This window comes from Azolla caroliniana, unplaced genomic scaffold (genome assembly GCF_043228905.1).
Source record: "Azolla caroliniana isolate FFs.n. ecotype wild unplaced genomic scaffold, voAzoCaro1.0.p SCAF_3, whole genome shotgun sequence".
Lineage (NCBI taxonomy): Eukaryota > Viridiplantae > Streptophyta > Polypodiopsida > Salviniales > Salviniaceae > Azolla > Azolla caroliniana.
In genome coordinates, this window is record NW_028230438.1 from 24,744,454 (window position 1) to 24,772,146 (window position 27,693).

Genomic DNA, 27,693 nt, shown 5'->3' on the forward strand with positions numbered 1-27,693 from the left:
ATATATATATGTATATGTTATTGAAGATATATAGAATATAGATATACATACATATGTATGTATGTATGTATATCATATATGACATGGGGAGCCTCATCCAAGATGGGTGGAAAAAATAGAAATAAAAAATGGATTAAAGAACTTTGGGATTTAAATAAAAATTATATTTAGGACAGAAAAAGAAATAGAAAATAATTAACACAAAAAAATGTTCACACAACAGAAGAAGAAGAAGAAGAAGAAGAAGAAGAAGAAGAGGAAGAGGAAGAGGAAAAAGAAGAAGAAGAAGAAGCAGGAAGGAAGAAAGAACGAAAGAGAGAGAGAGAGAGAGAGAGAGAGAGAGAGAGAGAGAGAGAGAGATAAAGAAACTGGTCTTGATCTGCTTGACCAGTATTCCTTTTTCTCGCCATAGCTGACGACAACCCATCACGGTAATTTCTCTCATCTTTTCTCAGTCTCCCATCCCCCCCCCCCCTGTTGGAGTTGGGTCTTCCTCTCCTCAGATCTTCGTTTTTTTTACTTCGTCTTTCCTGCTCGCCCATTTTACACACTCACCGGTACCTTCAGCTATACAATCCACCCGTCTCGAAGTTTAATCTTCCTTTCTCCCTTCTTTGGATCCTGCATTTTGTGTTACAAACTCTTGTTCTTTGATTGGCTTCCTTTGATAGCGGTAAGAGAAAAACTTGTCAGCTCACAGAAAAGCTACATGTAACCTCGGGTTTACTTATAATGGGCAATACTCTACCTTACTAGGAAATTTTGATTTCCTTCAATCATTTTATGGGGAAAATGGTGGTATTCCGGATACATGGTTGGTTTTGATCTCTCTTCTGCTTTGGTAGGGATATTTTTCTTTTCTTTTGGCCAAGGGCGTGACTTTGGTTTGATTATACTGTTCTTTTGGCAATGGCAGTACTCTGGCTCAATGTGCAGTTTTGATGTCTTCCTTACTGTGATGGGAAGTTTCACTTTTTGCTGCGCAAAGGGAGGTAATTCAGATACAATGGGTGGCTTTGATTTCTTGCCAAGGTTCAAACAGAGAGGATAAGGTTCGTGAGAAGCTACAAAGGAAGCTTGATCTGGTTGGGAAAAAGAATGGCTTATAGGAATGGACCAATTCGGGCTATTCCGAAGCTTGAAAGACCTCTTTCAGTGAATAGTAGTAATAATGCTCCTAGTAGGCATTATGGGTCTTCTCCACCATCTACTCCTTCGGCTAATAGATTGAAGAATGCATCGCCTTCAATACCTTCCAGCAGACGGCAAACTTCTCTGTCTATACGGAATGGAAAAAATGAATCAGAAGGTCAGTAGTTTGCATCTATGGATGTCACATTTAGCTGATTTTTTGTGTGGTTGTTTCTCTAAATGTGTTCTAGTTTTAATTTGAGGGAAAATGCAATTTGGGAGGTTAGTGTTACATTCACTGAACCGAACATTTTAAATGTTTTTGTTGGTAGTTAATCTAGAAACGTTTTTGTTTCTGTGTGACAGTTTCAGTTTTTGCATTATAGTTAAGCTACACATGTTCTAGTTTTGCATTGAAGAGAATGTGAATTTTAGTTTGCATCCATTTAGTCACACATTTTGATGATGTCTTGTATTATAGTTAATGAAAACATCTTTTAATTCAGGGTATCATAAGTAGGTGGTCCAAAGAAAGAAATGGAAGAAGTGAATAGGGAGGTTAGTTACATTCACTTAACATGTCATAGTTTGCATCCATTTAACTAGACATTTTAGCAATGTTCTGTATGATAATTAACCTATATATATTTTATTTTGAGGAATATCATATATACCCTGCAGGGTATAGAAGTGAATAGGGAGGCAAGTTTTGCACCCACTTAACCAGGCATTTAGTTGATGCTTTCTCAATAGTTAATCCAGACATCTTCTTATATGACAGTTAATCTAATCATATTTTAGTTTTGTATGCTAGCTAATCTAAAAAACTCTTCAGTTTTTGTATAATGACTAGTCTAAGCACGTTTTAGTTTTATTTAGTGTATATCAAGTAACTGGGAGGCTGGTTTGCATATACTTAATCAGGCATTTAGCTGAAATTGATTTGTTAGATAATTGGAACATTTTTTAGTTTCAATATGAGTATATCATAAGATGTCTTTTGATAGCTTTGAAGCTCATACTTCCGATTAGAGTTCTTCTTGTATTTAGCTGAATTTTTGTCTGATAACTATATTTTAGTTCTAATTTAGCGATACTTTAAGATAGTGTCTAATGGGATGTGGATGTTATATTTTTCATCTTCTGATGTGATGAATTGATGATCTTTGTCAATAGCACAAATGCTGATGAAAATAGAACAACTGATCTGTCTGTACTTCAAGAACAAAGCATATATGTTGTGTATTTTCATTATATCTGGTTTCATGCTGTCAAACTTGAACATCATTGAGGCATACTTTGTTTAGTAAGTTTCAACAGAATCACATTTTCTTTATTCTGAGTGATTTCATTACTTTTGCTCAGTATCAGGAAGAGTTCGGGTAGCTGTGAGGTTGAGACCAAGAAATGCAGAAGAGATGATTGCAGATGCAGATTTTGCAGATTGTGTTGAATTACAACCTGAGGTACTCTTCCTCTCTTTGTCTTTTGCATGCCATTTCTGGTCGATGTCGTATTTATTTTTTGATTTTTCTGAGCAAGTTCTCTTGATTGCAGCTAAAAAGGTTGAAGCTAAGAAAGAACAACTGGGACTGCGAAACCTATGAGTTTGATGAAGTTCTTACAGAATTTTCTTCCCAGAAAAGGGTTTATGAAGTTGTTGCGAAACCCGTAGTTGAGGTTGTCATGTTGCTCCTTTAGTGTAATTGGTTCTAAGAAATTTGTTTGTAGTGCTTGTTTTCAAGAGAGTGTGTGTAATAAGCTCTTGTCATATTTTTGGTTTAAATTTATGCTGGAGAGAAGCTATTATGGCAGCACAAGAAAGGAAGATAAGTGCAACACTCAGGGTAAGTGTCTAGCTAAAAGCTAGAAACGTATAAAGCAGAAAAACAAAAAGACAGATCTGTGAAACCAGGTTTAGGATTTGTGTTTCTGTTTTCTGTTTTCATCCTATAAAGCAGAAAACCAAAAAGACAGATCTATGAAACCAAAACTAGGGTTTAGGATTTGTGTTTATGTTTTCTGTTTTCATCCTTTGGTTCAGTATTCCCAAACCATGGTAAGATCTGTGAAGCATAATCTGGGATCATACCTCTCATTTATGTCTTCAAATTGTACATTGATGGAGGATTTTGACCTCAACACTGTAATATGTACATAATTTAGAACATGATGTCAACACACAAATCTCAGAGCTATAGTTCTAATAGCAGGGAATTTATGCGGCTTTTAAGTTATTACACGTGAAACTTTAGTCAGGAGTTGGTTTTATGGTGCATTTTAACTTTCCTTCAACAGAAACATAATCAACTGATCATCTCTAATTGAGTGTTTTGCAGAGTGTCTTAGAAGGATACAATGGTACAGTCATGGCCTATGGGCAGACAGGAACAGGGAAAACCTTTACATTAGGAAGATTGGGTGATGAAGACACGTCAGATCGTGGAATAATGGTACGAGCCATGGAGGATATCCTTGCAGACATATCTCCAGAGAATGATTCTATCACTGTATCATATCTACAGGTGAAGCATTGCTGTTTAACTGTATTGGTACATATTTTAACTGATGTGGATATTTACACACCCTAATATAAAACTATGCTTAGTTGGACTTCAATGTCTTGGAGATGAGATTTTTATTCTGTTCACATCATAAATCCTGTAACTTTATGATTGGCTTGCAAAATATTAAAATCCTTGCACTGATGGAATAATGGCATTATATACACATATATTAGTGGAATATTGTCGTACTTGCATGGGAATTTTCTTAAATTATTTGTAATAAAGTTGTTTTTATAGATAAGTCAAAAATTTCTATTGCTTGCAAACAGCTATACATGGAAACAGTACAAGATCTACTTGCTCCAGAAAAGTACAATATACCAATAGTTGAAGACCCAAAGACAGGGGATGTGTCATTGCCAGGTGCCAGTGTTGTACATATAAGAGACCAACATAGCTTTTTAGAGCTCCTTCGAATAGGCGAGGCAAATCGTTTTGCGGCTAATACTAAGCTTAATACGGAATCTTCTAGAAGCCATGCAATACTAATGGTTAGTTTTGCTATGTGGAATCCTTTATAATCTGCTAGATTTTGCTCTATCGTTTGTTAAGTGTACTTTGTTGATCATGTAGAATTTCAGAGAAACAATCTGTGTTTCAACTTTGCTTTTTCTTTTGCTGACTAACTGTAGGTTAATGTGAAGAAACATATTAAGGGACAAACAGGAGACTTGATTGCTATGAATGAGAATGGAATTGGTGTACATATGGTCAAAGAATTCAAAGCTCCAATAGTCAGAAAGAGCAAGCTAGTGGTGGTGGATCTTGCTGGATCTGAACGACTAGACAAATCTGGTTTGTGACCCAAGGATACAATATTATTTATATATTTTAATACATTTGTCTTTTCTTTCTGCTTTGCTGTTGGTGTTTATTTGTTTCTTTTGCAAACTATTTTAAAAAACGAATTCAAGCTACCGGGTTATGAAATTCAGTTTTCTATTTTTGACCTTATAGGGAGTGAGGGCCATTGCTTGGAGGAGGCAAAATCAATAAATTTGTCACTAACATCTCTTGGGAAGTGTATCAACGCAATAGCTGAAGGCAGTTCCCATGTTCCAATCAGAGATTCAAAGCTCACAAGGCTGCTTCGTGATTCCTTTGGAGGTTATTTCCTACTAATTTCTATACAAACTCAACAACTATGTTTTAAAGACACTTCAGTTTAATATGATTACTGTTACATAATGATGAAGATTTAGTAAAGTTTTCACTTTTGATTTAACCCAATATCTGACTTGATTCCTTTGAATTATCACATTCACATTAGATGCTGTGGAAGATGCCTTTATTCTTGGCATTTAAACTTCTTGGATGAGAAATTTAACGATGAGTGCTTTCTTCAGCAAATTGTGTAATGAATACCATTGAAACTTTTGACTTCAAATTTTTTGAGTCACGAGCAGGCTTTAGACTTCACGATAGAGATATATATGACATTACCTCATTTCTTGCCTTAGCTTTTTGGCTATCACAAAGTCAGTTACTCCCATTATCATCATAGAAATTTTGTCGCATGTGTCCTCTTAAATTTCCTCTATATACCATACATGGAAGTTAAAAAGTGGAATGTTTAATAGAGTCAGAAAAAGAAAAGATTAAGCATAATCTCTTAATCATAGAAAAGTTTGAAAATTTGAGATTATTAGAAGACGAGTTCTATAAAAATAGTTCACCTTATCATGCAACATTTCTTTTGACTGGAGAAACAGGCTCGTACACAACTTTCTATTCTAGCCCTTTCCACTGTTTGCTTCCCCACTTTTCTTCATGTTGAATCACCCTATCACCCTGTAAAGAAGTGTTAGAAATTCAGAGAAGCGTTGCCTCCAGTGTAAAATCAAATCTTCACATTGACTTTGGATGAGTTTTCAAATGCAAACCTATGCGTATATGGGTCCATTGTCTTTGAGCTACAAAACATATACATAAGTACCAGTAATGCCCCAATCATCTTTTTTGACCCTAACATTAGTTTTTCACTATATTTATATGGCAAATAAGTGTTAGAAATTCATAGAAGTGTTGCCTTGTGTAAAATCAAATCTTCACATTGACTTTGAATGAATTTTCAAATGCAAACCTATGCATATATGGGTCTATTAACTTTGAGGTACAAAACATATGCATTAGTAACAGTAATGCCCCAAACATCTTTTTTGACCCTAACATTATTTTTTCACTATATTTATATAGCATGGTATTAAAGTTATACTGTGATTTTTCAGGTACTGCACGCACGTCTTTGGTAATTACTATAGGACCTTCTCCACGGCATAGGGGAGAAACAGCAAGCACTATACTATTTGGTCAACGAGTACGTGATGGTATTTTACCTGAAGTAACCACTGTACATTCATGTACAGGTTCTGACTTCCATCACTTCCATGCAGTGCAGGCAATGAAGATCGAGAACATGGTGCGGATAAAAGAAGAATTTGATTATAAAAGCCTATGTCGTAGGTTGGATATGGAGCTTGAGAAGCTGATAGCAGAGAACGAGAGGCAAGGCAGACTTATGATAGAACAAAAGGAGGACTTCCAAGAAAAATTGGAAGAAGCATGGAATTGTGCAAGTGAAGCTGAAAAGAAGCTTGCCAATGCTCTGGAGGTATATACATTTTACTTTGTTTTGTTGCCAAGAAGTACTGATTGTTCAAGTAATACAGAAATCTTATTGGAGTTACATCTCCAGACAATGGCTGCTGAAATGGCTAAACTTGAAAGAGAGCATTCAGAAGCACTGCAAAGCCTTGAATGTGAACGAACTGAAAGACAAAGGATAGAAACTGAGCTGAAGAAAAATATTCATAACATCCAACATCAGAAAGAGGTATGTAGTGCATATGTCTGATATTAAAAAGAAGAACCTGAAAATTGATCGAATTTGCACTTGCAATATTAAAAAAGCTACCTTTAATTCGTTGTACATATCTATATGCCTCTCAAAATTTGCGATCTTTTAACTAAAAATCTTCCAATATTTGGAATTTCTGCTCATAAATAATCTCTCAACAAATTTTGATAAAGTTTTATTATCCTTTGGTATTATAATTATTTGTTTTGAATAATGAAATGTTTAGGTCTTTTTAGTTCTTTTATCTATAGTACTTATGCATAGTAGCAAAAGTAAATGATACTAACAGTTAAAATCTATATATTCCAGATGACTGATTCATCTAAAGATTTCAGTGATGAAATTCTTGAATTAAAACTTCGATTAGAGAATGAACGTCAACTGAGGCTACAAGCAGAAGCAGAGCTCCAGGCTAAGTGCTCTGGATTTTCCAATGGCAACATTGGATCTGCAGAGGTAAGAATTATACTGTACCTTGACTGGAGGATCGCTAGAAGAATATCAAAGATAGTTCTTCAATCTATTTTTTCTGCTGACAGTGAAATCCTCAAGGTTTAAGGAAGTTTGCTGAAATGTTTACGGTCTTTGACAAGGGTAAACAGGGACAGGAGCTTAGAATGCTTAGCATAAGACTGGAAGATGAAACGAGTCAAAGGAGAAAACTTGAAGATGAGATTGAGCAGTTAAAATGTCAGCTAGGCCAGATCAGTTTTGGAGCAGATGAGGTAGATGCCTATCTCTCCTTCGAAATGAAAGTATAGTGTTTATCAATGTTCACCAATATGGGCTTATGCATATGTCCGTGTCCGTGTCTGTGTCCATATCCGTTATTCATTATCTGCTATCTGTTATATGTCAATACATTATACAATCTTATTAATAATTGTGGTACTAGATATGTGCATGCACACATACTGTTACTATTGTTATTTACAATGCTATAATCTATGGACGTTGCTAAATGGCTGTAATATACAGACTAAGAATTCTGGTCGAAGCTCATTTGGGTCAGAAAGCCATAGAAGCACACCAAGCACTCATAACACCTTTGAGACCTCTGTGGGTCAAAGATTGACCATAAGCAAGCCCCATGATCATGGTAAAAGTTTGACTGTCCTCTTCAGTTTATTGAGTGTATCTTTTGAATTGGGTCTAACCATGCACAACTGCAGTGGGATTGCAGAAAGTTCTTTCATTACTAGAGTCTGAGGAAGTTGACATCCGGGTACATGCTGTAAAAGTTGTCGCAAATCTTGCTGCAGAGGGTATGTAGAAATCCTTGTAACCTGCTATATATATAAGAAAAAACACCAAACTATCCCACTTTTAAAACATGACCAGCATATCCTATTGTAATACAAAATTTACTACTCTAAAGGAGCTATTCTGAGAAATACTCAACAAATTAGCGTATTTTGGTGTGTTTTGCCATATATATAGTCTTGTTTGCTGGAATGTAAGGCAAATATTTGTGGCCTGTATCAAGATGACAATTTTTCTCTGTCCTTTAACATTTAAGCAGAGAAAAACCAGGAAAAAATAGTGGAGGCCGGAGGTCTTCACTCTATGTTGATGCTGCTAAACTGTTCAGAAGACGAGACAATCCGTAGAGTTGCTGCTGGAGCCATAGCCAATCTTGCAATGAACGGTATGGATTACTTCAATTGCTGGTTACAAGCATTCATTATCAGTTTATAATTGAGATGATGTTGGATTCTTTAGTAAGCGTGCATAGTGTTATGACTGTTTAAGCATGACCATTCTATTTATTTATTTCTAATTTTTTGTATCAGCCTTGTATTAACTCAATACTATGACATTGGGCATTTTGCCTGTTGTGAGGCTATATGGGTTTTTTGTTTTCAAGATTGTACAATGTGTCTAATGTTATATTGAGTAATTGAGATTGTGGTAACAATTGTGATGGATAAATCTACCAAGTTCTCTTGATAACTCTTTGAATAAATCGGGAGAAACATAATGGAAGTAAAACAATATCGCACTGGGAACCACTACCATTGAAACATAAAGAAAGAGATCTGATCTCTCACCCTCAAACGCTTCACTTGGAGTTTATTTAATGCAATATCTCACCCTGAAACGCTTCACTTGGAGTTTATTTAATGCGATATCTCACCCAGGGATGCTTAACATGGCCTTTTTGTATAGCTCCAGTCATTATGCATTTCCTCCCTCTTGATATAGTGGCGTTTAGTTTTTTTTTCTCATATTTTCGTGTATAAGCTAATGATAATGTTTTCTTCTGCCATTTTTTTCTTCAGAAACCAATCAAGAGCTGATAATGTCTGAAGGTGGGATTTCATTGCTTTCTAGAACAGCTGAGGATGCCGAAGATCCACAGACCCTCCGAATGGTAGCTGGTGCAATAGCAAACCTTTGTGGCAATGGTATTTTAGCTTGATTAAAAGCTTTTTTTAGCCTCCCTTAATGGTATAATAATTAATCTGTGTGGGAATGATATGTTAACTTGATTGAACGCATGATGGTTTTTGCCTTAGTGATGCAATAGCTAACCTTTGTGCAGATGATATTTCAAGTGGATTAAAAACTTATCTTTCTAAATGGTGTAATAGGGAAACTGTTGTGGAAATTGTATTTTATCTTTTGATTAAACGCTACTTTTGTCTCTTAGATTGTGCAATAGGTAACCCTTTGTAAACCCTATTTACCTTGATTAAACTTTTTTTAACCTCTGATGGTTGATGCTCATTTTGCTGCAACCAAAGGGTAGGTGCAGGAGTTGATCCCCCGACCTATGGTGTAAAGGGCAATGATCCACTTTATCCCTTGATTAAACATCCATAACTTCTGAATGTTACTTGTATTTATGAGTTCTGGTAGTATTTATTACCTACAACCTCGAGTGGCATTTCCAGAAATCATTATGAAAATTTGATGTTTGAGCTTTTGTCAGAGTTGATTTGCTTGAGATTCTGATTAAATATGTGCAGCCAACTTTGATTAATTTAATCATCTTTAATACTTTAATTTGGATTAATTGATTGCTTATTTCTTGATTAAAGTGGATTAATAAGCAACCAATAAGCAGCTATAAATGATAAAATTAAGATGTTTGATCCTGAGGTTTATCTTGATGTCACACAAAAAATTGTGGCATTTCTTACGAATAGGTAGAAAATTGAAAATATTGTTGCCATTTTAAAAAGAAGAAAAAAGTAATTTCTATAATATTATTGGAACTTGGCTTTAAAAACTATTCAACCAATGTTTCCAGATAAGCTACAATTGAAGCTAAGAGATGAAGGTGGCATTAGGGCACTCTTAAGCATGGTTAAATCGAGGCACCCTGATGTGCTTGCTCAAGTTGCCCGAGGTATTGCAAACTTTGCAAAGTGCGAGTCTCGAGGAGCTGTTCAAGGTATAAAGAGAGTTTTATGTTCTTTTTTTCAAAAGATTTTGTATAGATATTTGTTAGATTTGGGTTTCTTGGACAGGATCAAAGAGAGGTCGGTCATTGCTAATTGACGAGGGTGCACTCCCATGGATAGTTGCTAATGCTAATAATGGAGCGTCACCCATCAGACGCCATATTGAGTTGGCTCTTTGCCACCTAGCACAGCAAGGTATTATATATCATCATCCTTGTTATTATTTATCTCTATAGTAGCAGAAGTGGTTAATTTGATAGGAGAAAAGTGTTGTATGAGAGCATCTTGTACATTTTGATTAAGGAGTTGATTTAAGATGGTTATTTATCCCATCCCTAAGATACTGTTTCTCGGGGTAGTAATTAAAGCAAAGTGCCACCATAATATACTAAATATAGTATTAATATGCTACATAAACATGTGTTCATTCGCCTCAGACAACTTGTTTTTTTTCTCTTTTTCTTTCATTTTGTAGATGTGAATGTAAAGCATTTGATAGGAGGAGGGGCGTTAAGGGAGCTAGTTCGAATATCAAAGGAGTGTTCGAGAGAGGATATACGGACATTGGCCCATCGGATGTTGACTGGAAACACATTATTTCAAGCAGAGTTGAGAAGGTTGCATATAGTTCTTTAAATTACCTCTCATCCTTGATGACAAATGTTTCTCAAGGCGAGAATATGAGATGAGGGTGAGGCCTTCATTCAATATACACGTAGTAACATATGATATGCACAAAATGTTGTAATATATTATATCTTGTTAATACGGTGTATCATTTTGTAATCGAGGGAATGAATGCTTCAACTTAAAGAAACGGGGAAATGAGATTATTTTTATTACACAGGTGATGGTTTTTTTCAGCTTACTCAATTGTTCTCCTTAGATGAGCCATATTTTGAAGCTTAATGTTGAGATATACCTTTTTTGTAAATGGTATTGTATCTAGTATAAAGACGAGAGAATTAAAAGAGAAGTTTGAAGCAGTGTCTATTCCAATGGGCTGAAATTATGCAAAACTTGGATTTGCCACCGCATCGAAAATTAGAAATAGTGAAGACACCTGAGAAGTTCCATGTTTTGGAGATATTTCTTCACTTGTAAGCTTGGTCAAAGTGGCGCATAATTACAATACATTATTGAAGAAGAACAAGAAGAAGAGGTTGGCTGATTGAGATGGGTATCCAACCTTGAACGAAGGAATGAGCACAACCATGAAGTCAAAAGAGAATGGAACCGGTAGAGGGATGCAATAGATTAGCTTCATGATGCACCATTACATTCCTTTGTAAATGAGGCCTTTTTGCAATGCCAATGTATCATGACATGGGACAAATGTGGAGTCTCAAGCTTCACACATTATACTACCCATGTTGCATTGCTTCCATGTGACTTAGCTCACATGCATTGCTATATGAGATGGGGTGTTGAGGCACAAATGATAAGAGTGTTCACACATGCACACACACACACACATTATATCAAAAATATATTTGTGAAAATTATTAATATGGTAACACAACTTTGTGGTGTCATTGTAACATGTGACATGGGTATTGGGTCAAGATGAACACTTGCATTGAGGAAATAATTTCAACTTGTCTAAATGAACAAAGCTACTACTGTCAACTTTTGTAGATATGTTCTAATTCTATGCGATCAAATACAAAAGCATTACACACAAAGGTCTCCATCATCTTTGACTTTGAATCAAGCTAAGTGAAATGTGAAAACACCACTTTTCTTGGTGTCAATTAACAACACGACAAAGCTCTAGCCAAATCAAAGAAATACGGCACCAAATTTGAAAATAAATTTAAAGGAAACAATTGCTTGTTGCTATTCCACATATTTATACAGGTAAATCCCCAATCAATACTCTTTGAATGAAAACCTTTGTTCAAAGTGGAAATTGAGAAAATATGACTATATTTCAAGATTTGGCACCATCCATACATACTTAACGTTGCTGCCTCATATCTAACATAAAAGTCATAAAATTTAGAGAACCTAATTTCGATCCTCTCCATTGGCTAGGCCTCGCTCGTCATGTAGATTGCAATCAATCACTGGTATACGTTATATATATATATATATATATATATATATCAAATACATTTGCACCCAACTATGTCTCTCTATAAATCAATGGATATCCAACACAACAATGATGAAACAATTCATGACATGACCTTGAGGTGTAGCTAGGGAAAGTTTGACAAAATTATATTTCTTTAATTTTGTTGGCCAATAGCAAGTTTTAAATGCATAATATGAAAGCCATTGAATTTGATTTTGATGGGGGCATCAACGATCATTGAGTCTTAGGTCTATCATGTTTGAAATATTCACAAACTAGGGTAACTTTACAAAGATGTATTCCTTCATTTTTGTTACCCAAAAGAAGGTTTTAAATCCATCACTATGTGAGGATTCTGTGGACTGGAAGGAATTAGGGCTCACATGCACAACACGATTGCTCGATCGTTTTGTGAAAGGAGAGGTGCATGGGCAAGCCCGAATCAACCCCTAACCGCAAGTTGAATGAATGCACGTTAACAAGGCACGAATATTCGAACGTCTTGTGACTACGGGTTGATTCGGGCTTGCCCATGCACCTCTCCTTTTCACACTTAATTATGTCGTGAAAATTTGTCACTATGTGCAAATCGTGAGGCGGAACGACCGGGGTTATGGACTGGAAGGAATTAGGGCTCACACGCACAACACGATCTCTCCTTTTCACACTTAATTATGTCGCGAAAATTTGTCACTATGTGCAAATCGTGAGGCGGAACGACTGGGGTTATGGACTGGAAGGAATTAGGGCTCACACGCACAACACGATTGCTTGATCATTTTGTGAAAGGAGAGGTGCATGGGCAACCCCGAATCAACCCCTAACCACAAGTCGAATGAGTGCATGAGAGGAAGGCTTATACACACAAGGCACGAATATTCGAATGTGTTTGTGAAAAGGAGATGTGCATGGGCAAGCCTGAATCAACAGTAGTTCTTGTGTGTTTGTGTGTCTTGTGACGAGGGAACGTTTCGGGCTTGCCTATGCACCTCTCCTTTCACAAAGGCATTCAAACTTTGACTTTCCTTATGACCTATATAACGTGGTGCACAACATTCATCCTAAATTTGAGAAGATAGAACCAAATATTCATACTAAGGCAATCAACTTTAATGATATAATCTGGATGGTGATTTGTCTATCATAAAATAGCCCCATTTTTTTGTGATATCAACATCTTTATAATTGATATTTGTCATCTCTTGAAATTCTTCAGGATAAGCCACTATGATAGTTTGTAATCCAAAGCTCTATGATATATAAATAGATTTGAAAATGGGACATAGAGACTAAATTTCCTCATGGTGCATGTTTTCCTTTGTTAACGCTTTTGGATTTTGAAATACTTTGAGTTGTTTATCAATGTCCACAATAAATTCATTGCCTAGACTACATTATTTCAATATCGTCAAATAAGGAACCCTGTAGGTCTAAAACGCTTGATGAATTGGCTATAGTTGAAGCAAAATTCCAAGGATCACATTTCATGCACATTGTCATGATTGATCTTTAACCTTTTTGAAGAAATCACATGGCCAATATCATTTATTTTGTGTATGAACACCGACTTTGCTAAATATTCCTCGAATGTGAACAATGCTCCTCTTCATTCTTTCTAATACAACAATGTTGTATCCAAGGTCCAATATATTGGTAACAATTGATTTTCACCAATTTCATGTGATGTTTGTCTTACTTTGTGCCCCTCTCACACAACAAACACAACTCTTTATCAAATGTCACTTTCTCCCATCAACCAGTCTCTACTTTGTGCCATGGTATTATAAAATCATAAGAAATACAAAAGTTGTGTTGGATATACCAACCGATTCCCTTATACTCTCATCATGGCCAATTTGATGTGTATATACAATAACCACACATAGTTTTTTGTACATTGATGTTCAATATTCCTTGCTTTCTCGAAGCCCTGAGCTTGGGTTCATGACCCTTGATTTGTGAAATCAAGTTCCCCTAGTTCTATGCATTATGGGCAGAAATTTCATTGCATGTTCATCAACATACATGAATATTCATGTTCATAGGTTGTAGATTTAGGTTCCCTTATATACAACCACCATCGATATAGAAATCCATGTTAATCTCATCAGTAAATGCATCCATGACATGCTCATTGATATAGATATTAATGGTGTGTTCATGTTTATGAGTTGTTAAAACTCACAAGATCTATCAACTCATCCATGATCAATATAGGCATCCATAGTATGCTCATTGACATAGACATCCATGGCACGTTCATATTCTTGCTTTCTCCAAGAATCATGTTTTATTCTAATCATGTTCTCGATTTTTTTTGCACCCTCTAACATACTAGCACTTCCAAATATATCAGCCATGCGAACATATACCGCCACACCACTATTATCTAGTTGTACGGCTTGATCAAAGTCAATCTCCCAAGCTTCACATTGCCCCATTTCCTACAAGCACCCAATAGTGAAATCCCTATGGCTGAATACTCAAAAAATGGCATTGCCTTGATCACTGAAATAGCCTTATCAAATTGCCCCCCCCATCCAAATACTACAACCATGCAATTAAGATGCTCTAAGTTTGGAGAAATACAATATTTTGTAGTCATAATCTCAAAAAGCATTTTGGCATCGTTTACGAGCCCAGAGTGAGCATGTGCACTTAGCACACATAATAATGTTATGTTGTCAAAAGATATGCTCTCACTTTTCATGTGTTTGAGACACTTCAAGGCTTCATGTCCTTGTCCTTGTTGAGCATAGCCAGCAATAAGGGTTGACCAAGCAATCACATCTCGAAGATGAAGCTCTTCCAGTACTTTTCTTGCTTTCTCAAGCATACCACATCTAGAGACTAGCATACATATGAACCAAAGCATTGCCAAGAACTATATTCTTCTCCAACAATTTCCTTTTCACGACCTCATCATGAATTTGTTTGCCCTTGTTTATAGCACCCATGCTTCCACAAGCCTTTAGAGTGCAAATAAACGTAATAACATCAGGTGATAAACCCTCATTTTGCATTCTTTTGAAACTATCGGGTGCGTCATGGCTTTGTCCATGTTGAACATACCCATAAGTTATTGCCGACCATGTGATGACATTGTGATTAGAATGGTCTTCGAGTGCTTTTTGGGCTTTGTCAAGCATTCCACATTTAGCATACATATCAACTAAAGCGTTACCAAGCTCAATATCCTTCTCTATGAAGTTTCGGCTTCGAATTTGATCATGAATTTGTTTGCCTTTTTCTATAGCCCCTAAATTGCCACATGCCTTCAAAATAGAAAGGTAAGTGACTCCATTGGGAGAAAGACACTCATTTTCCATTTGTTTGAAACAATTAAATGCCTCATGGTCATGCCCTTGCTGAGTATGCCTTGTGATTAATGCATTCCAACAAATAGTGTCAAAAAAAAAACCATTCTCTACTTTGAGTTGATGTGACGAGGTACATATTTGCGCAATGATTTTGTGCATACCATGGGTAGAGATACATAAGGGCAATCTAGGGTAAACCATGAAACAATTAGAGGAGAGATGTAGAAAAGTTTGTATGGTGTATGGTGTTGTGTCACCATCAACCCATCAAGTGTTGGGGAGTTAACACATGCCTTTTTGGTGTTCAAGTTTAGTATGTGACCTTTAATCAAGGAGAAAGAAACTTTATTACAAGTTGAATTTAAGGCGAATGTAGCTTTATTAGGTGTTGAAGTTCCATAGAAACTAATGCTATGGGATACTTTCTTTCCTACCAAGGATATGTATCATCCTCCTTATAGGGTGCATTTTTAACTATGATTTTCATTGCTCAAACCTAAGTCAATGTACTTGCACATGCATGTGCACATTCTCATCAAGCTTCCTTACTGATACTATGCATGCATCAAGCACAAGTTCATGTAATAAAATATTATCAAGTTCTTTGTATTGTTCTAGAATACTATCCTGATTCCTAACCACTTCATAGATATTTTTTAACAAGTTTTTGTAAAAATAAACGGCTTTTGCAATGTTTCTCCACCACAAAAAGAGTATCTTGTTATATATTTGACCATAAGGAAAACACAAAGTATTATTCGAGATATAGTATGTATATGCTAGTATTGACCTTTGTGTGTACATTGACATCTGCTTGTTTTGTTGACTTGTTTGCATTTTATAATTACAATTTACAACTGGTTCCAATCACTTATTAAAGAGTTCGTTTTGAACAAAAATCATTAGTTAGAACTTCATATTTATAGTTTCCATAGATATTTACAAGCTAGCATTCACATCCATCAAGGCCCCTCGAGAATGCCTCTTTCTTTGTCCCATCCCTCACTCTACAAATTTGTGTACATTACATGTGTCAAGTACGTATAAAATCACACTACAATAGGCCACGTCGGTTGTTTTCGTTCAAATCAATACCGTTGTACTCATGTTGTTCTAAAAGCATTTGTGAGAGTTAGAGAGAGACATAAAGATGATTTATTAAAAACTAATCTTGATATGCCAAATTATGTTAGTATGCACCATTGACGTGGAAAATATATTTAGTGCAAGCATATAGGCCGCCCATATGCATCATTATTTTGTGTTGAACATTAAAAGTAAAGCAAAACAAATCAGAGCCAGACAAAAGTTTTACATAGTACAAAAAATGAGAGAAAAAATCATTCCAATTTCCATGGATATATCATATCCATATAAGAATAAGAAAGAAGAAAATCCAGCTTTCACTAAGACAAATTTCCCCAAACCATCAAATGCTTGCACATTGTGAGCTGATGGTTTTTAATGACTCCATGATTGGTGAAAGGTAACCATCAAATCAAGAAGATATGCAATTGCATCTTCTCAAATGGCTTGTACTCACACCAATTCACAACTCTTCCATGTTGAAAATTATACATATTGTGGGGACCCCACAATATATGTTTGTCCACCAATTCACAACTCTCTAAATTTGTCAAAACCAAACCATGCATTTGAACTTTCAACTTGTTACCATGAATTTCAAATTCCAATGTGCTTTATACAATCAATGTAATAATAATATGCCACAACTTAATTATATGGAGTGTCCAAGCAAGTAATAGTGCACAAAAGAGCCATGGCCATGGGTAAGATAAACCTGCAACTTTATCAACACAAGAACATGATTACTTGTACTTCAACCACTGTAAAGTCAAACCACCCGACTTGGGGAAGGGGGGTGTTAGAAGCCAAAACATTGGTAGCAGCCCAACAAGAAAAGTAAAAAATCAAATTGATGAGATCATAATCATTTGTCCTCCCCATGCCATTTGATTGGATACACCTCACTTGTCCATTGGCTATGCGGAGAACCACATGCTATCTAGCATAGACACATACTTTTATGTGCCATGGTCATATTCACATACATTAACACATGCATACATATACGGTATACCATACTTGCTAAGAAACTTTGATTTTGTTTTCATATCTCATAAAACTTATACTGAATTGTTTACTACACAAAAAAGAAGAAGAGAAAAGTTGTTTTGGAGGGTGAATCATGAATCTACATGTTTTAAAGAAACACGATTGTATCAATTGGAGATCCAAAAGTGTTTTTCTTTCTTTCTAATTAATGTGAAGGATCACAAATTAGTGTGCAACCTCTATCTTTATCACAACATTTTATCATGCTTTTTTAATGTGCATGATGCATGATGTATGTTTTTTTATCGATCCAGAGGCAATGATTTTATGTGCTGGCAATTGAGATTGAATATACTTATTTTCCAGCACACGAGGGGAGGTATAAAGTTGGTGGTCACTCCACCTTTTTCGATTTTTTTTGAAGAATATAGAAGTGATCGCAAAAGTACACAAATCTTCCGTTTCTCTTTAGCCGAGTTCGTCATGACAACTCAAGAATTCATTTTCACCCAACAAATTCCACCTTGCTTTTCTTGTGTTTTGCAATGGGCTACACACAATAACTTGAATTATAGTGTGAGTGGCATGTATCAACTGCAAACATAAACTTTAGTCGGTTTTTCTTTTTTAACCATAGCTCTATCCATGTCAACATAATGATGCAAATAACAAGTGACAATTTCTCGCATTTACAAGCTTCTATAATCACCATTGGCATTTGAATCAATGATTGTGTATAATAGGACTCAGTTTAGGAAAGCATCATTGTCGTCGTGGTACATAGTTAAGAGTGTTGAATATCTTCCTTTATGAGAATGGTCAATAAAGTAAAAATATTATGAAGGAAGCATTTTCAGCTCAATCATTACGAGTTTGAAGATTGATAGAGTAAAGGAGTGTGCCCCATAATCGATGTCTACATTTGAAATGCACCCCTCAAACTTCATGGACACACGTATCTTTAATATGATTAGTCCTTTTGGCTTGGCACCTCTTTAGTTTGCTAGTTCATTGACATTTTATTGATGTCCAAAAGCACATATGCACTAAATACATTTGTTAAATCATTTTCTAAACGTAAATGGTGACATGCGATATTACATTATGAATAAAAGACATGGAAATGAAACTTTAAAGATGAAATATAACACTTTAAAATAACTTATTGCAAAAGGATCGTGTTCATGTTAAGACCAAGAACACAACATGGTGAAGATGTCTTCAACGATGCACTGCTCTTCTTCATTCCTTCCAGCCCACAAAATCAATGAATTGAAACTTCCATAGAATAGTTTATTTCTAAGCCTAGGTTTAAGCACATACTACCGTAACATCCTCTACGACATGTATCCAACTGCACCAAATGGGTGAAATCGTTTAGTCATGTTTAAATGTTTCTTAAATATAAGCTTCAAACCCAAGCTAATTTATAGTACGTGCACACGTGTGTTTTATGCATGCATAGTCTCAATATGTACTTTTAATTATAGTATATGCTATATAGACTATCGTGGGTATTAAGTTATAGCTTAAAAAGTTTATAACCACGTCCATCTTGACTTGAATAATGTATGTGTACATACTACGTGTGTTTTATGCATGCATAGTCTCAATGTGTACTTTTAATTATAGTATATGCTATATAGACTATCGTGGGTATAAGTTATAGCTTAAAAAGTTTATAACCACAACAATCTTTACTTGAATAATGTATGTTTACATACTATACTATATAGCATATCAATATACTCGAATTATGTATACATGTATCTATGTGTGGGTGTGTTTTAGACGGCATTTTCGCCACTCACACATCGGTTTACACTCATAAAATAAACATGTGTCTTTGTGGAATCTAATTTTTAGTTTCCATGTACATTGAAAGATCTCCTCTTCATTTGCATGTCATCATACACATTTGCAAACCTTGGATTGTCATCACCTTGATCTTGTTGAGAATATCCTGAGATCACCGTTGATAAAGATGTATCTTTCAAAAATTTGTGACTCATGTACTCCATTTTAAAATTAAAATATCCGTTGATATGGTTTTCTACTCTATGTTCTTAAAAACCCCTTGCTACCATCCTGCATAGTTAATATGTTTTGAGTCATACATTGTGTCAAGGGCATTGCCAACATAGCAAAAATACCCTTGTCGAAGGCGTTGTGCCATCTTGTGTTTCCAATTTTTTAAGTTTGGTTCAATCAAGCTTGTCTCAACATTGAGCTTCCCATTTGCATATTCACATTCATCTTGTTGCATTCTCTTGTTCTTAATGGGCAAAGATGTGATGGTGATCTTTCACTGATTGTGCTTTGTAGCTTCACGCCAAAGCGTTAGTGACCCTCAAGTTGATTTGAGCAAGCCAGTTCTTCTCGAACAACAACATCAAACACAATAGACAAGAAGTGATAAGCTTACATATAAGCATTTGACTTGGAATCAAAATTTGGAACATGCAACGCCTTGCAAATGTTCCAATCTTGAAATCTAGAATCTTGATGCATACGAAATTCTTCGTATTCAAAACTTGGTAAATGAAAATTTCTTATGATTATAAGAACGTGGGATGCTTTTTCTTGAGGCTATGATACCATGTTAATGCCTTATATAATGGCACAAGGTTTAGTAAGACAGCGCAGAGCCTAACTTTTCACAATCAACTATTATTTTCGCAACTACTAGACATTGGAGTGCTAATGTCAAGTGTTTATGTAAGGAACAAAGAACAAGCATACTTTATTTGAGTACATGTAAAGATAGCACCAGATAATGGGTTGCGCAAAATGTTATGCACATAAAGTGGGGAACCCCTAAAGTAAAAGGATTGCAACGAAATAAAGTTAAGCATTGAAAGAGGCAAAGTATCTCAAGGCACGTTCATGAAATATAGCCATGGTATATGGAGGATGAGGTCACGATGTCTTGGAGTGGAAGTGGGTATGTGGGCAAATGTTCCGTAGAATGTTAGATTTGGAGTGTTGGAGGATGATTGTTGCATGCATTACTAGATTGTTCAACATGTGCAATAATTAGACTCAAATATCCAATTGACTTAAGATTGACCGGCTAGGTTTTTATTGATTTTATTGGACTCCCATAAAGGAGCATACATAGTTTAAAAACTAGAAAATATGGCCCAACTTCTTAGAGACAAGGCTACAGTAGTGGGGGCCATTTTTACGATGTTGGATAACCTTCTCGGGCAACAAAGTTGGCCCTCACATAGATTGCAATAATATGATTTTGCTCAATTCCATTTCATTTATCTATAAGAATGCATGAGACAACCCCATTTCACAATTCTTGTACTCTCTATCTAAACAACGTGACACGCCTCTCTTTCCCTCTCTCAACCTCATGCTCTAGATTCATCCCTATCCAATTCCCATCTTTCTTGTGAGTCTAACCTTATGAATTGTGTTGTTATTAGGTTACCAAATTGGTTTCTAGAATCTAGAGAACCCAACTTCGACACACACCATGGGTTCATTGTCCTCATTCCCCTCCCCTCCCCTCCCCTCCCCTCCCCTCCTTCCTAAAAAGAGAAAAAGAAAAGCAAAACCCCAATTTCAAATCTCACCACGAGGTCCAAATCGTCGGTTCAACAAAGATACATCTACATTGTGTGCGCAGGTTGTTGGCAAAGGCCTGGTGGGACCACCAAGACACAAAAGTGGGATGAAAAGTCACACAAAGCGAGAGAGAGAGAGAGAGAGAAGCTCAAAGCCATGGGGCTCTCGGGTGGACTGACTGACTAGAACTAGAGAGGTCGAAGGCGTATTTGTCTTGGTCAGGAGTAGTATTTTCGGTGCTATGGGTGGGGTATTTTGTCTTGATTAGACTAGTAGTATTGTGGTGGTGGTGGCAGGGCAGGTTGGGCGAATCCGAATCAAGTGTTCCCATCTCTTCTCTCTTCTCTTCAATGTGTGTGTAGTAAGTACATAAATCTAATGATTAATCTCTCTTTTTCTTTCTTTGTAATTGTAGCTACTTTCTTGGCTCTCTCTCACAACCTTGATGCCCCCTCCTCTTCTTCCTCCTCCTATTTTAATACTACTACCACTATTACTACTACTACTACTACTACTACTACTACTACTACTAATAATAATAATAATATCAAATTACAATAATGCCCTTTTTCTTTTTCTTCCTTTTTTAACTAGAAAAACAGAGGAGAACAGAGGAAGAGAGAGAGAGAGAGAGACAGAGCTTTTAATCTTCCTTTTGTCTGTCTTTCATTACAAGTCTTTGCTCAGAATTAAGGAAGAAAGACAGAAGGACACAACGAAAGAAAGATCGAAGTAAGTAAGGAAGGAAGTGAGTGAGTGAGGAGGAGGTATCGCCATGGCTAATTCTTCTTCTGATGAGGCTCCCAAAAACAGAGGAGCTGTTTCGGATGTAGGGGCATGGGCCATGAACATCGTTAGCTCTGTGGGAATCATCATGGCCAACAAACAGGTCATGTCCGCAAACGGATTCGATTTCCGATTTGGTAAAAAAAACAGAAAGAAGAAGAAGCCCTGTTTCTATTCTCCTTAGTTTGCATTCTCTCTTTCTTGTTCTTCTCCCATTTCCAATTGTTCACATCATTCTTTGCCATTCTATTCTACCTCCTTTTTCGTTTTCTTTTTTCTTGCCTTCTTTTGGTTGAGGAATCTCAACCAGTGGTAAGATGTTTAGGCTTTCAACATAAGGTCCCGGTTTCCAATCGGTCGTGCATCTTGCATATCTTTGGTTCATACCATCCATATAATCTCAACAATGGTTGGATTATATTGGCAGTGGAATTATTCCCTTGTCTATTTTTCTTTCTTTCTTCATTCATTCCTTTCTTCCCCATTACATCTCAATGAATCGGTGAATTGAGTGAGTGAGTGAGTTTTTGTTTTCTGCCTTTTATGATGCTGGTAGTCCGTGACTCTTACTCTATCTACTCCCCCCCTTCCCCACATTGTATCAATCCATTTGAATTTAGTATTTTTGTTTTCTTGATTTGTCTTTATGTGGATCTTGATGCATGAGATCAATGAATCTTGTAAGAGATTTCAATCAATTCATAAGGTGTACCAGGGTTTTCTTGATCGAAGGATGCTTGTAAGGATTTGTAGATTGGTGGATTATTGTGTAAGGATTTTAGACTGAGTTCTTGATGTATGCTAAAGCTCTTAATGACATTCAATTAGTGGACGATTATATGTGCATCTAGTTGAGTGGGTTGTAAGGCAGTTTGGACTGATTGATGCAGAGTTAAGATTGATGATGGATTGTTGCAAGGATTCAAGATTGTTGAAAGTTAATATGGATGTTAGATTGATGATGGATACTTGGTAAAGATTTATGATTGATGGACATTGGATAGCTATATGGGTGCTGGATTGATGATGGCATTGCCCAAATAACCATCGAACCATCCAATATATATATAGACACTGGTCAATCTTAGTATATCTATCCCTCCAAGTTAGGCTGTTTATTCATCCCATTACCTCATGCACTCTAGCACCTAGGCATAAACACCTCGTGTGATGCATATTGTTAGTCCACACTCAGATTAATGTCCAACAGACAGATGGATGTCAAGCCTTTTAGATTGATATAGATGGTAAGCCTTTTAGATTGATATGGATGTCAAGCCTTTTAGATTGATATGGATGTCAAGCCTTTTAGATTGATATAGATGTCAAGCCTTTTAGATTGATATGGATGTCAAGCCATTTAGATTGATATAGATGCTTGATTAATCATAGAATAGCCCAACAGTTGTTAAATATGACATATTCAGCCATAATTGAGCATATTTATGCATAATGAGATATGCTTTTATGCATCCTATTACAGTACATGATTCTACTCAAGTCGTTAATATGTATCCGAGTACCTTCTATTCACATGTGTATGAGCTTCATGTGGCTTTTCCATTTGTGCACATTTCATTACGTTTTTTGAGTGTATCATCTTACTTGCACTTTGCTTGATTCATTACATACTATTACCAATTTCAAACAGGGCCAGAAAATTTCAAATTCTTGGGGAAACACAGATTGGGAATTCAGCCGAATTCTCACTATGTCAATGCCATTAAATTTTCAGAGATCCTGAACTACATACATTAGGAAAGCTTTGGATATCAAAAGAGCCCGTAATTAACCTCTTGACACTTTCCCATTACAAGAAAAGCTGATTCTGTCTAGATCTATATGTTGCACTAATTGGAAACCTTACAAAAGAAGACTATTCATTTGAAATAGCTTGATGATATGATTGTAGAGTTTCAAATTCGTCTATTTGGAGTCATATGAGAAGTTATGATTTTTTCTTTAAGAAAAGTAAGTGGGTTCCTTTATAGGTCCAAACCTTGGAATCCAACTAAGTTGAAAAAACTATATACATGTGGAAATTGCGAGTCTTGATATGAATGATGATGTAAATGCAACTAAAGATCAGACATTACCAGTCAAATCATTTTCTAACCTTCAGTTCTTTGTCTGTTTTGTTTCTGTAGCAACCACTTTGACTGGCTTCCATTTCATCGTAACTGCTATGGTAGGGTACATCTCATCGTTGTCTAGCAATGCACCCTCAAAGATGGTACCCTTTTGGGACCTTTTCTGGTTCTCTCTCGTTGCCAACTCATCCATTGTGTGTATGAATCTCAGCCTTATGCTCAACTCTGTCGGATTCTATCAGGTTTGTGACCTCTGTTTGCATACCCACGCGTACACATACATATGTAAGCATAATATGCATATATACATAGTACATACATAACTTGCATGCATACGTGCATGCATCTGCATACATACATTCATCCATCCATGCATTCATATGTACATCCCTACACCCATATACACATTCATGCATATTTGTATGGAAGAAACTTTAGTAGATTTGATAAATGCATATATTAAGGAAATGTGATGTGTTTCTGATCAGATTGCAAAATTGAGCATGATACCAGTCGTTTGTGTCCTTGAATGGTTGCTTCATAGCAAATCTTATACTCGCGAAGTTAAAGCGGCAGTCCTAGTTGTAGTTATTGGAGTCGGTGTCTGCACGGTGACAGATGTGAACATCAACTTCAAAGGGTTCATTTCAGCATTATTCGCAGTATTATGTACATCTTTACAACAAATTGTAAGTCTGCACATAACCTTCTTCTAACCATAATCCCCAAAACCTTAACTTAGTTTTTTGTTTCTTGGGATTATTAGAAAGGAGCCCTAAAAGACTAAAAACCTAACCTCAATGGCTTACCTAACCCTCATAATGTAAACTTTGTGGTTGTTTTATTTTTCTTAAAGACTTGAGGATTATCAGAAACAAACATTAGGCCTTAACACTTAAACCCTAAATTCCTTAATTGTATTCATAACCGTAACCTACTGAATGTTAAATCCTAAATTGCTATTTTATGTTTGGCATTGTTCATTTTTTCTCAGTATATTGGATCATTTCAAAAAAAGTATTCTATTGGTTCATTTGAATTACTCACGAAGACGGCGCCAATCCAAGCTACCTCCCTACTCATTTTTGGTCCTTTCTGTGATTACTTCTTGAATGGGAGAAATATTTTGGAGTATCAATTCTCGTTTGGATCTATTGTAAGTTCTCGAAAAACCATACTCTTTAAGATATTGAATGGCATGTTTAAGAAAACAAATTATTAGATAGTTTTTTAATCAAATTTCTTAGTCTAAATGTGGAGAAAAGCTTTTGGATTATCTGCCACTCTGTTTCGATATATGTCATAACATATCTTAAATCCACATACCAATACAATTTCTATAGCATCATCAAAGAAAAAAAGATTAACAATTTCCACTCATGCATGATTAGTAACTTTTTTTATTTGGCAAAATGGATTGGTTAGATACTTGTATACTCCAGATTTATCATAACATATCGTAAAGCCACATACTGCTACACATTCTTTAGCATTATCAAAGGACAAAAAGAAAAAAAATTCCCACCCATGCATACAATTGAATTAGTAACTTTTTTATTGAGCAAAATGGATTGGTTAGATGCCTTAATTGTATTTTGGCCATACAATTACATTGGCCAGCTCCCAGAAGAGAGACGAGAGGGGTTAGATTGACAATATATTTGCTTGAAATGGGGCACCTTTGGAAAATAAAGAAAACTTAAGGACATTTGGGGCATAACAAAAACATAGGTTAGGGGCATCTGGTGAAATAAAGAAAAGCCAGGTATTTCATAGTTTTGTCCTTTTGAAAAATTCATCTGAATCTTTAGTTTATGTAGCTCTTCACTACCTGATCCTCTTATTGAGACCTCGATTTGGTGCATGTACTCTAGCCATAGTTGGCAACCTGAATATCCAGAAGATGATTTTATAGATTTGGAGAGAGAAGTTATTTTTACTAAGGCAATGTTTGGATAGATCTTTACTAAGGCGATTTTGGGTGCAGTTCTTCATAAGTCTTTCATGTGCTTTGGCCGTGTTTTGCAACTTGAGTCAATATATATGCATCGGTCGATTCTCAGCAGTATCTTTCCAAGTGTTGGGCCATATGAAGACAGTTTGTGTTTTGTTGCTTGGGTGGATACTTTTCGACTCCTCATTAACTTTTAAGAATGTGATAGGCATGATGATGGCCATATTGGGCATGGTATTATATAGTTCAGCTATGGAGGCTTCAAAACAAGTGCCACCAAAGACGCCTCTACCTCTCATGAAAGGCATAAGTTTTGTCAATGACGATGAAGATTTGTCGTTGCTTAAATCATCCCAAGATGTTGAGGGAGGCAAACCAAACTCAAACTGAACTGAGTCGAGCAAGATGAAAAATTTAGGCAGCAATCCATAAGTATCAATATTTATGCATTTAAAATGCCATAGCCATAGCCATAGCACTAGGCAAAGGCTTGCAAATTTTTTTATCTTCGATTTTATTAACATCCACCATATTGAGGTTATTTGAATCTCATGCAAGATGTACAGCTATGCAAAACCCCAAACCCTAAATCTTGAAACCATGAATGCCACACTAGGGCTTCCAATCAATATTCGCAATGGGTGATTTGTTCTGAATTTGATTAATTTATTTCTTTGATGTATTTGCTTTTCTCGAGGATTAATAATAAATTGTAAAACCTCTTCCTCTTTCCCATTGGTAAAAAAAGATGGCACTCTACATCATACACTTCATAGAAACACAAACACAAACCATATCCCATCAACTATGCCCCGTGAGTGTGTGTTGGCATTTGAGCACTCAAGTGTGCTTTGGCACTTTTTTGTTTGGATATGTGAGCAGTCAAACACAATGTTGTATGGAGACAAGTCTACAAAGTTTGAACCTATCCAAGAATCAAGATGATGAATGCAAAACCAATGGCAACAAATGGATGGAAAAACAACCTAATGACTAGTCACATGTAGGCATGGCATGGATACCCCTACCTTTGTCTTTAATTGTGCAATTCTTAAGGAAAATAACCACTTTGATTTTGACACACCAATGTCCTCTTAACTCAATAAAATATGCTATGTGCGTGAGTTAAACATCCATATAGCACTAGCATTCATGAAAAATATTTTTAATTGTTTGCCACCCTTTGCAACGATGTGTCACTCAAAATGCTAGATCTAATAGACCAAAATATTGGATTTAGTAGTATAAGTTCTTTCAACAACATTTCCATCAAAAGACTTGTGCAATGGTTACATCGTCTTGGGTGGCACACATAATAAGATTATCATAACAATCATAACCAAGTGATTTGTTGATAGCATATGCATATGATGCAATAGGAAAATCTTGAATAAATAGATCACCAAAAACTTACAAATTGCCTACAACAATCATGCATGAGTATATATCCGTTGAAGATGAAGTACTAATTTTGAAATGGAGGATGCATATGATAAACCATCTCATTCAATATTGACAATGAAATGTCATAAAATTTAAAACATGGACAGGTATTAAAATAAAGAACTCTTATGGTCAAATTGTTTGGACAGACAATCTTAAATTCAATCATTGATGGAGTTCAAGGGTTCCTCAAGAGTGATGAAAAGATGCAATAAAACTATAAGATAGTACATTGCACTATCAAAATGCTTAAGAACAATCACACATGGCAAAACTTTTGGGAGTCACGACACACCACCATCAAAGCATCTTGATGGCTTAATAATAACCATTGCAAATGAAGTAGATGAAAAGTTGACACAATTTAGAAATAAAGATACTTTAACACCATGCTTTTGAT

General features: G+C 35.8%; 3 protein-coding genes across 4 annotated transcripts; 2 read left to right on the forward strand and 1 right to left on the reverse strand.

Moving 5' to 3' along the window:
* The first annotated feature begins 289 nt into the window (after nucleotides 1-289).
* On the forward strand, nucleotides 290-10,825 carry LOC147866791 (kinesin-like protein KIN-UB). 2 transcript variants are annotated; one of them, XM_087317279.1, is made up of 20 exons: nucleotides 290-431; nucleotides 917-1,309; nucleotides 2,497-2,597; nucleotides 2,689-2,811; nucleotides 3,471-3,656; nucleotides 3,968-4,189; nucleotides 4,331-4,493; nucleotides 4,656-4,805; nucleotides 5,927-6,015; nucleotides 6,097-6,309; nucleotides 6,394-6,531; nucleotides 6,865-7,011; nucleotides 7,149-7,280; nucleotides 7,534-7,654; nucleotides 7,728-7,820; nucleotides 8,078-8,203; nucleotides 8,838-8,963; nucleotides 9,812-9,955; nucleotides 10,032-10,160; nucleotides 10,441-10,825. In XM_087317279.1, the coding sequence occupies exons 2-20, from the start codon at nucleotides 1,099-1,101 to the stop codon at nucleotides 10,599-10,601; spliced, it is 2,775 nt and encodes a 924-aa protein (XP_087173405.1). In that variant the 5' UTR covers nucleotides 290-431; nucleotides 917-1,098; the 3' UTR covers nucleotides 10,602-10,825. The 2 variants fall into 2 exon arrangements, with proteins under 2 accessions (XP_087173405.1, XP_087173406.1); XM_087317280.1 differs by having other exon boundaries at nucleotides 291-431; nucleotides 7,158-7,280.
* A 3,418-nt stretch (nucleotides 10,826-14,243) lies between these two features.
* LOC147866792 (pentatricopeptide repeat-containing protein At4g18520, chloroplastic-like) lies at nucleotides 14,244-15,374 on the reverse strand. Its single transcript, XM_087316780.1, has 2 exons — nucleotides 14,913-15,374; nucleotides 14,244-14,489 (listed from the first exon to the last, which is right to left on the reverse strand). The coding sequence occupies exons 1-2, from the start codon at nucleotides 15,372-15,374 to the stop codon at nucleotides 14,244-14,246; spliced, it is 708 nt and encodes a 235-aa protein (XP_087172906.1).
* Nucleotides 15,375-21,632: 6,258 nt separating this feature from the next.
* LOC147866793 (UDP-rhamnose/UDP-galactose transporter 2-like) lies at nucleotides 21,633-26,541 on the forward strand. The gene is made up of 5 exons (XM_087317281.1): nucleotides 21,633-21,943; nucleotides 23,954-24,138; nucleotides 24,385-24,585; nucleotides 24,891-25,052; nucleotides 25,884-26,541. Exons 1-5 carry the CDS (start codon nucleotides 21,796-21,798, stop codon nucleotides 26,238-26,240), a joined length of 1,053 nt encoding a protein of 350 aa, XP_087173407.1. The 5' UTR covers nucleotides 21,633-21,795; the 3' UTR covers nucleotides 26,241-26,541.
* The last annotated feature ends 1,152 nt before the right edge of the window (nucleotides 26,542-27,693 follow it).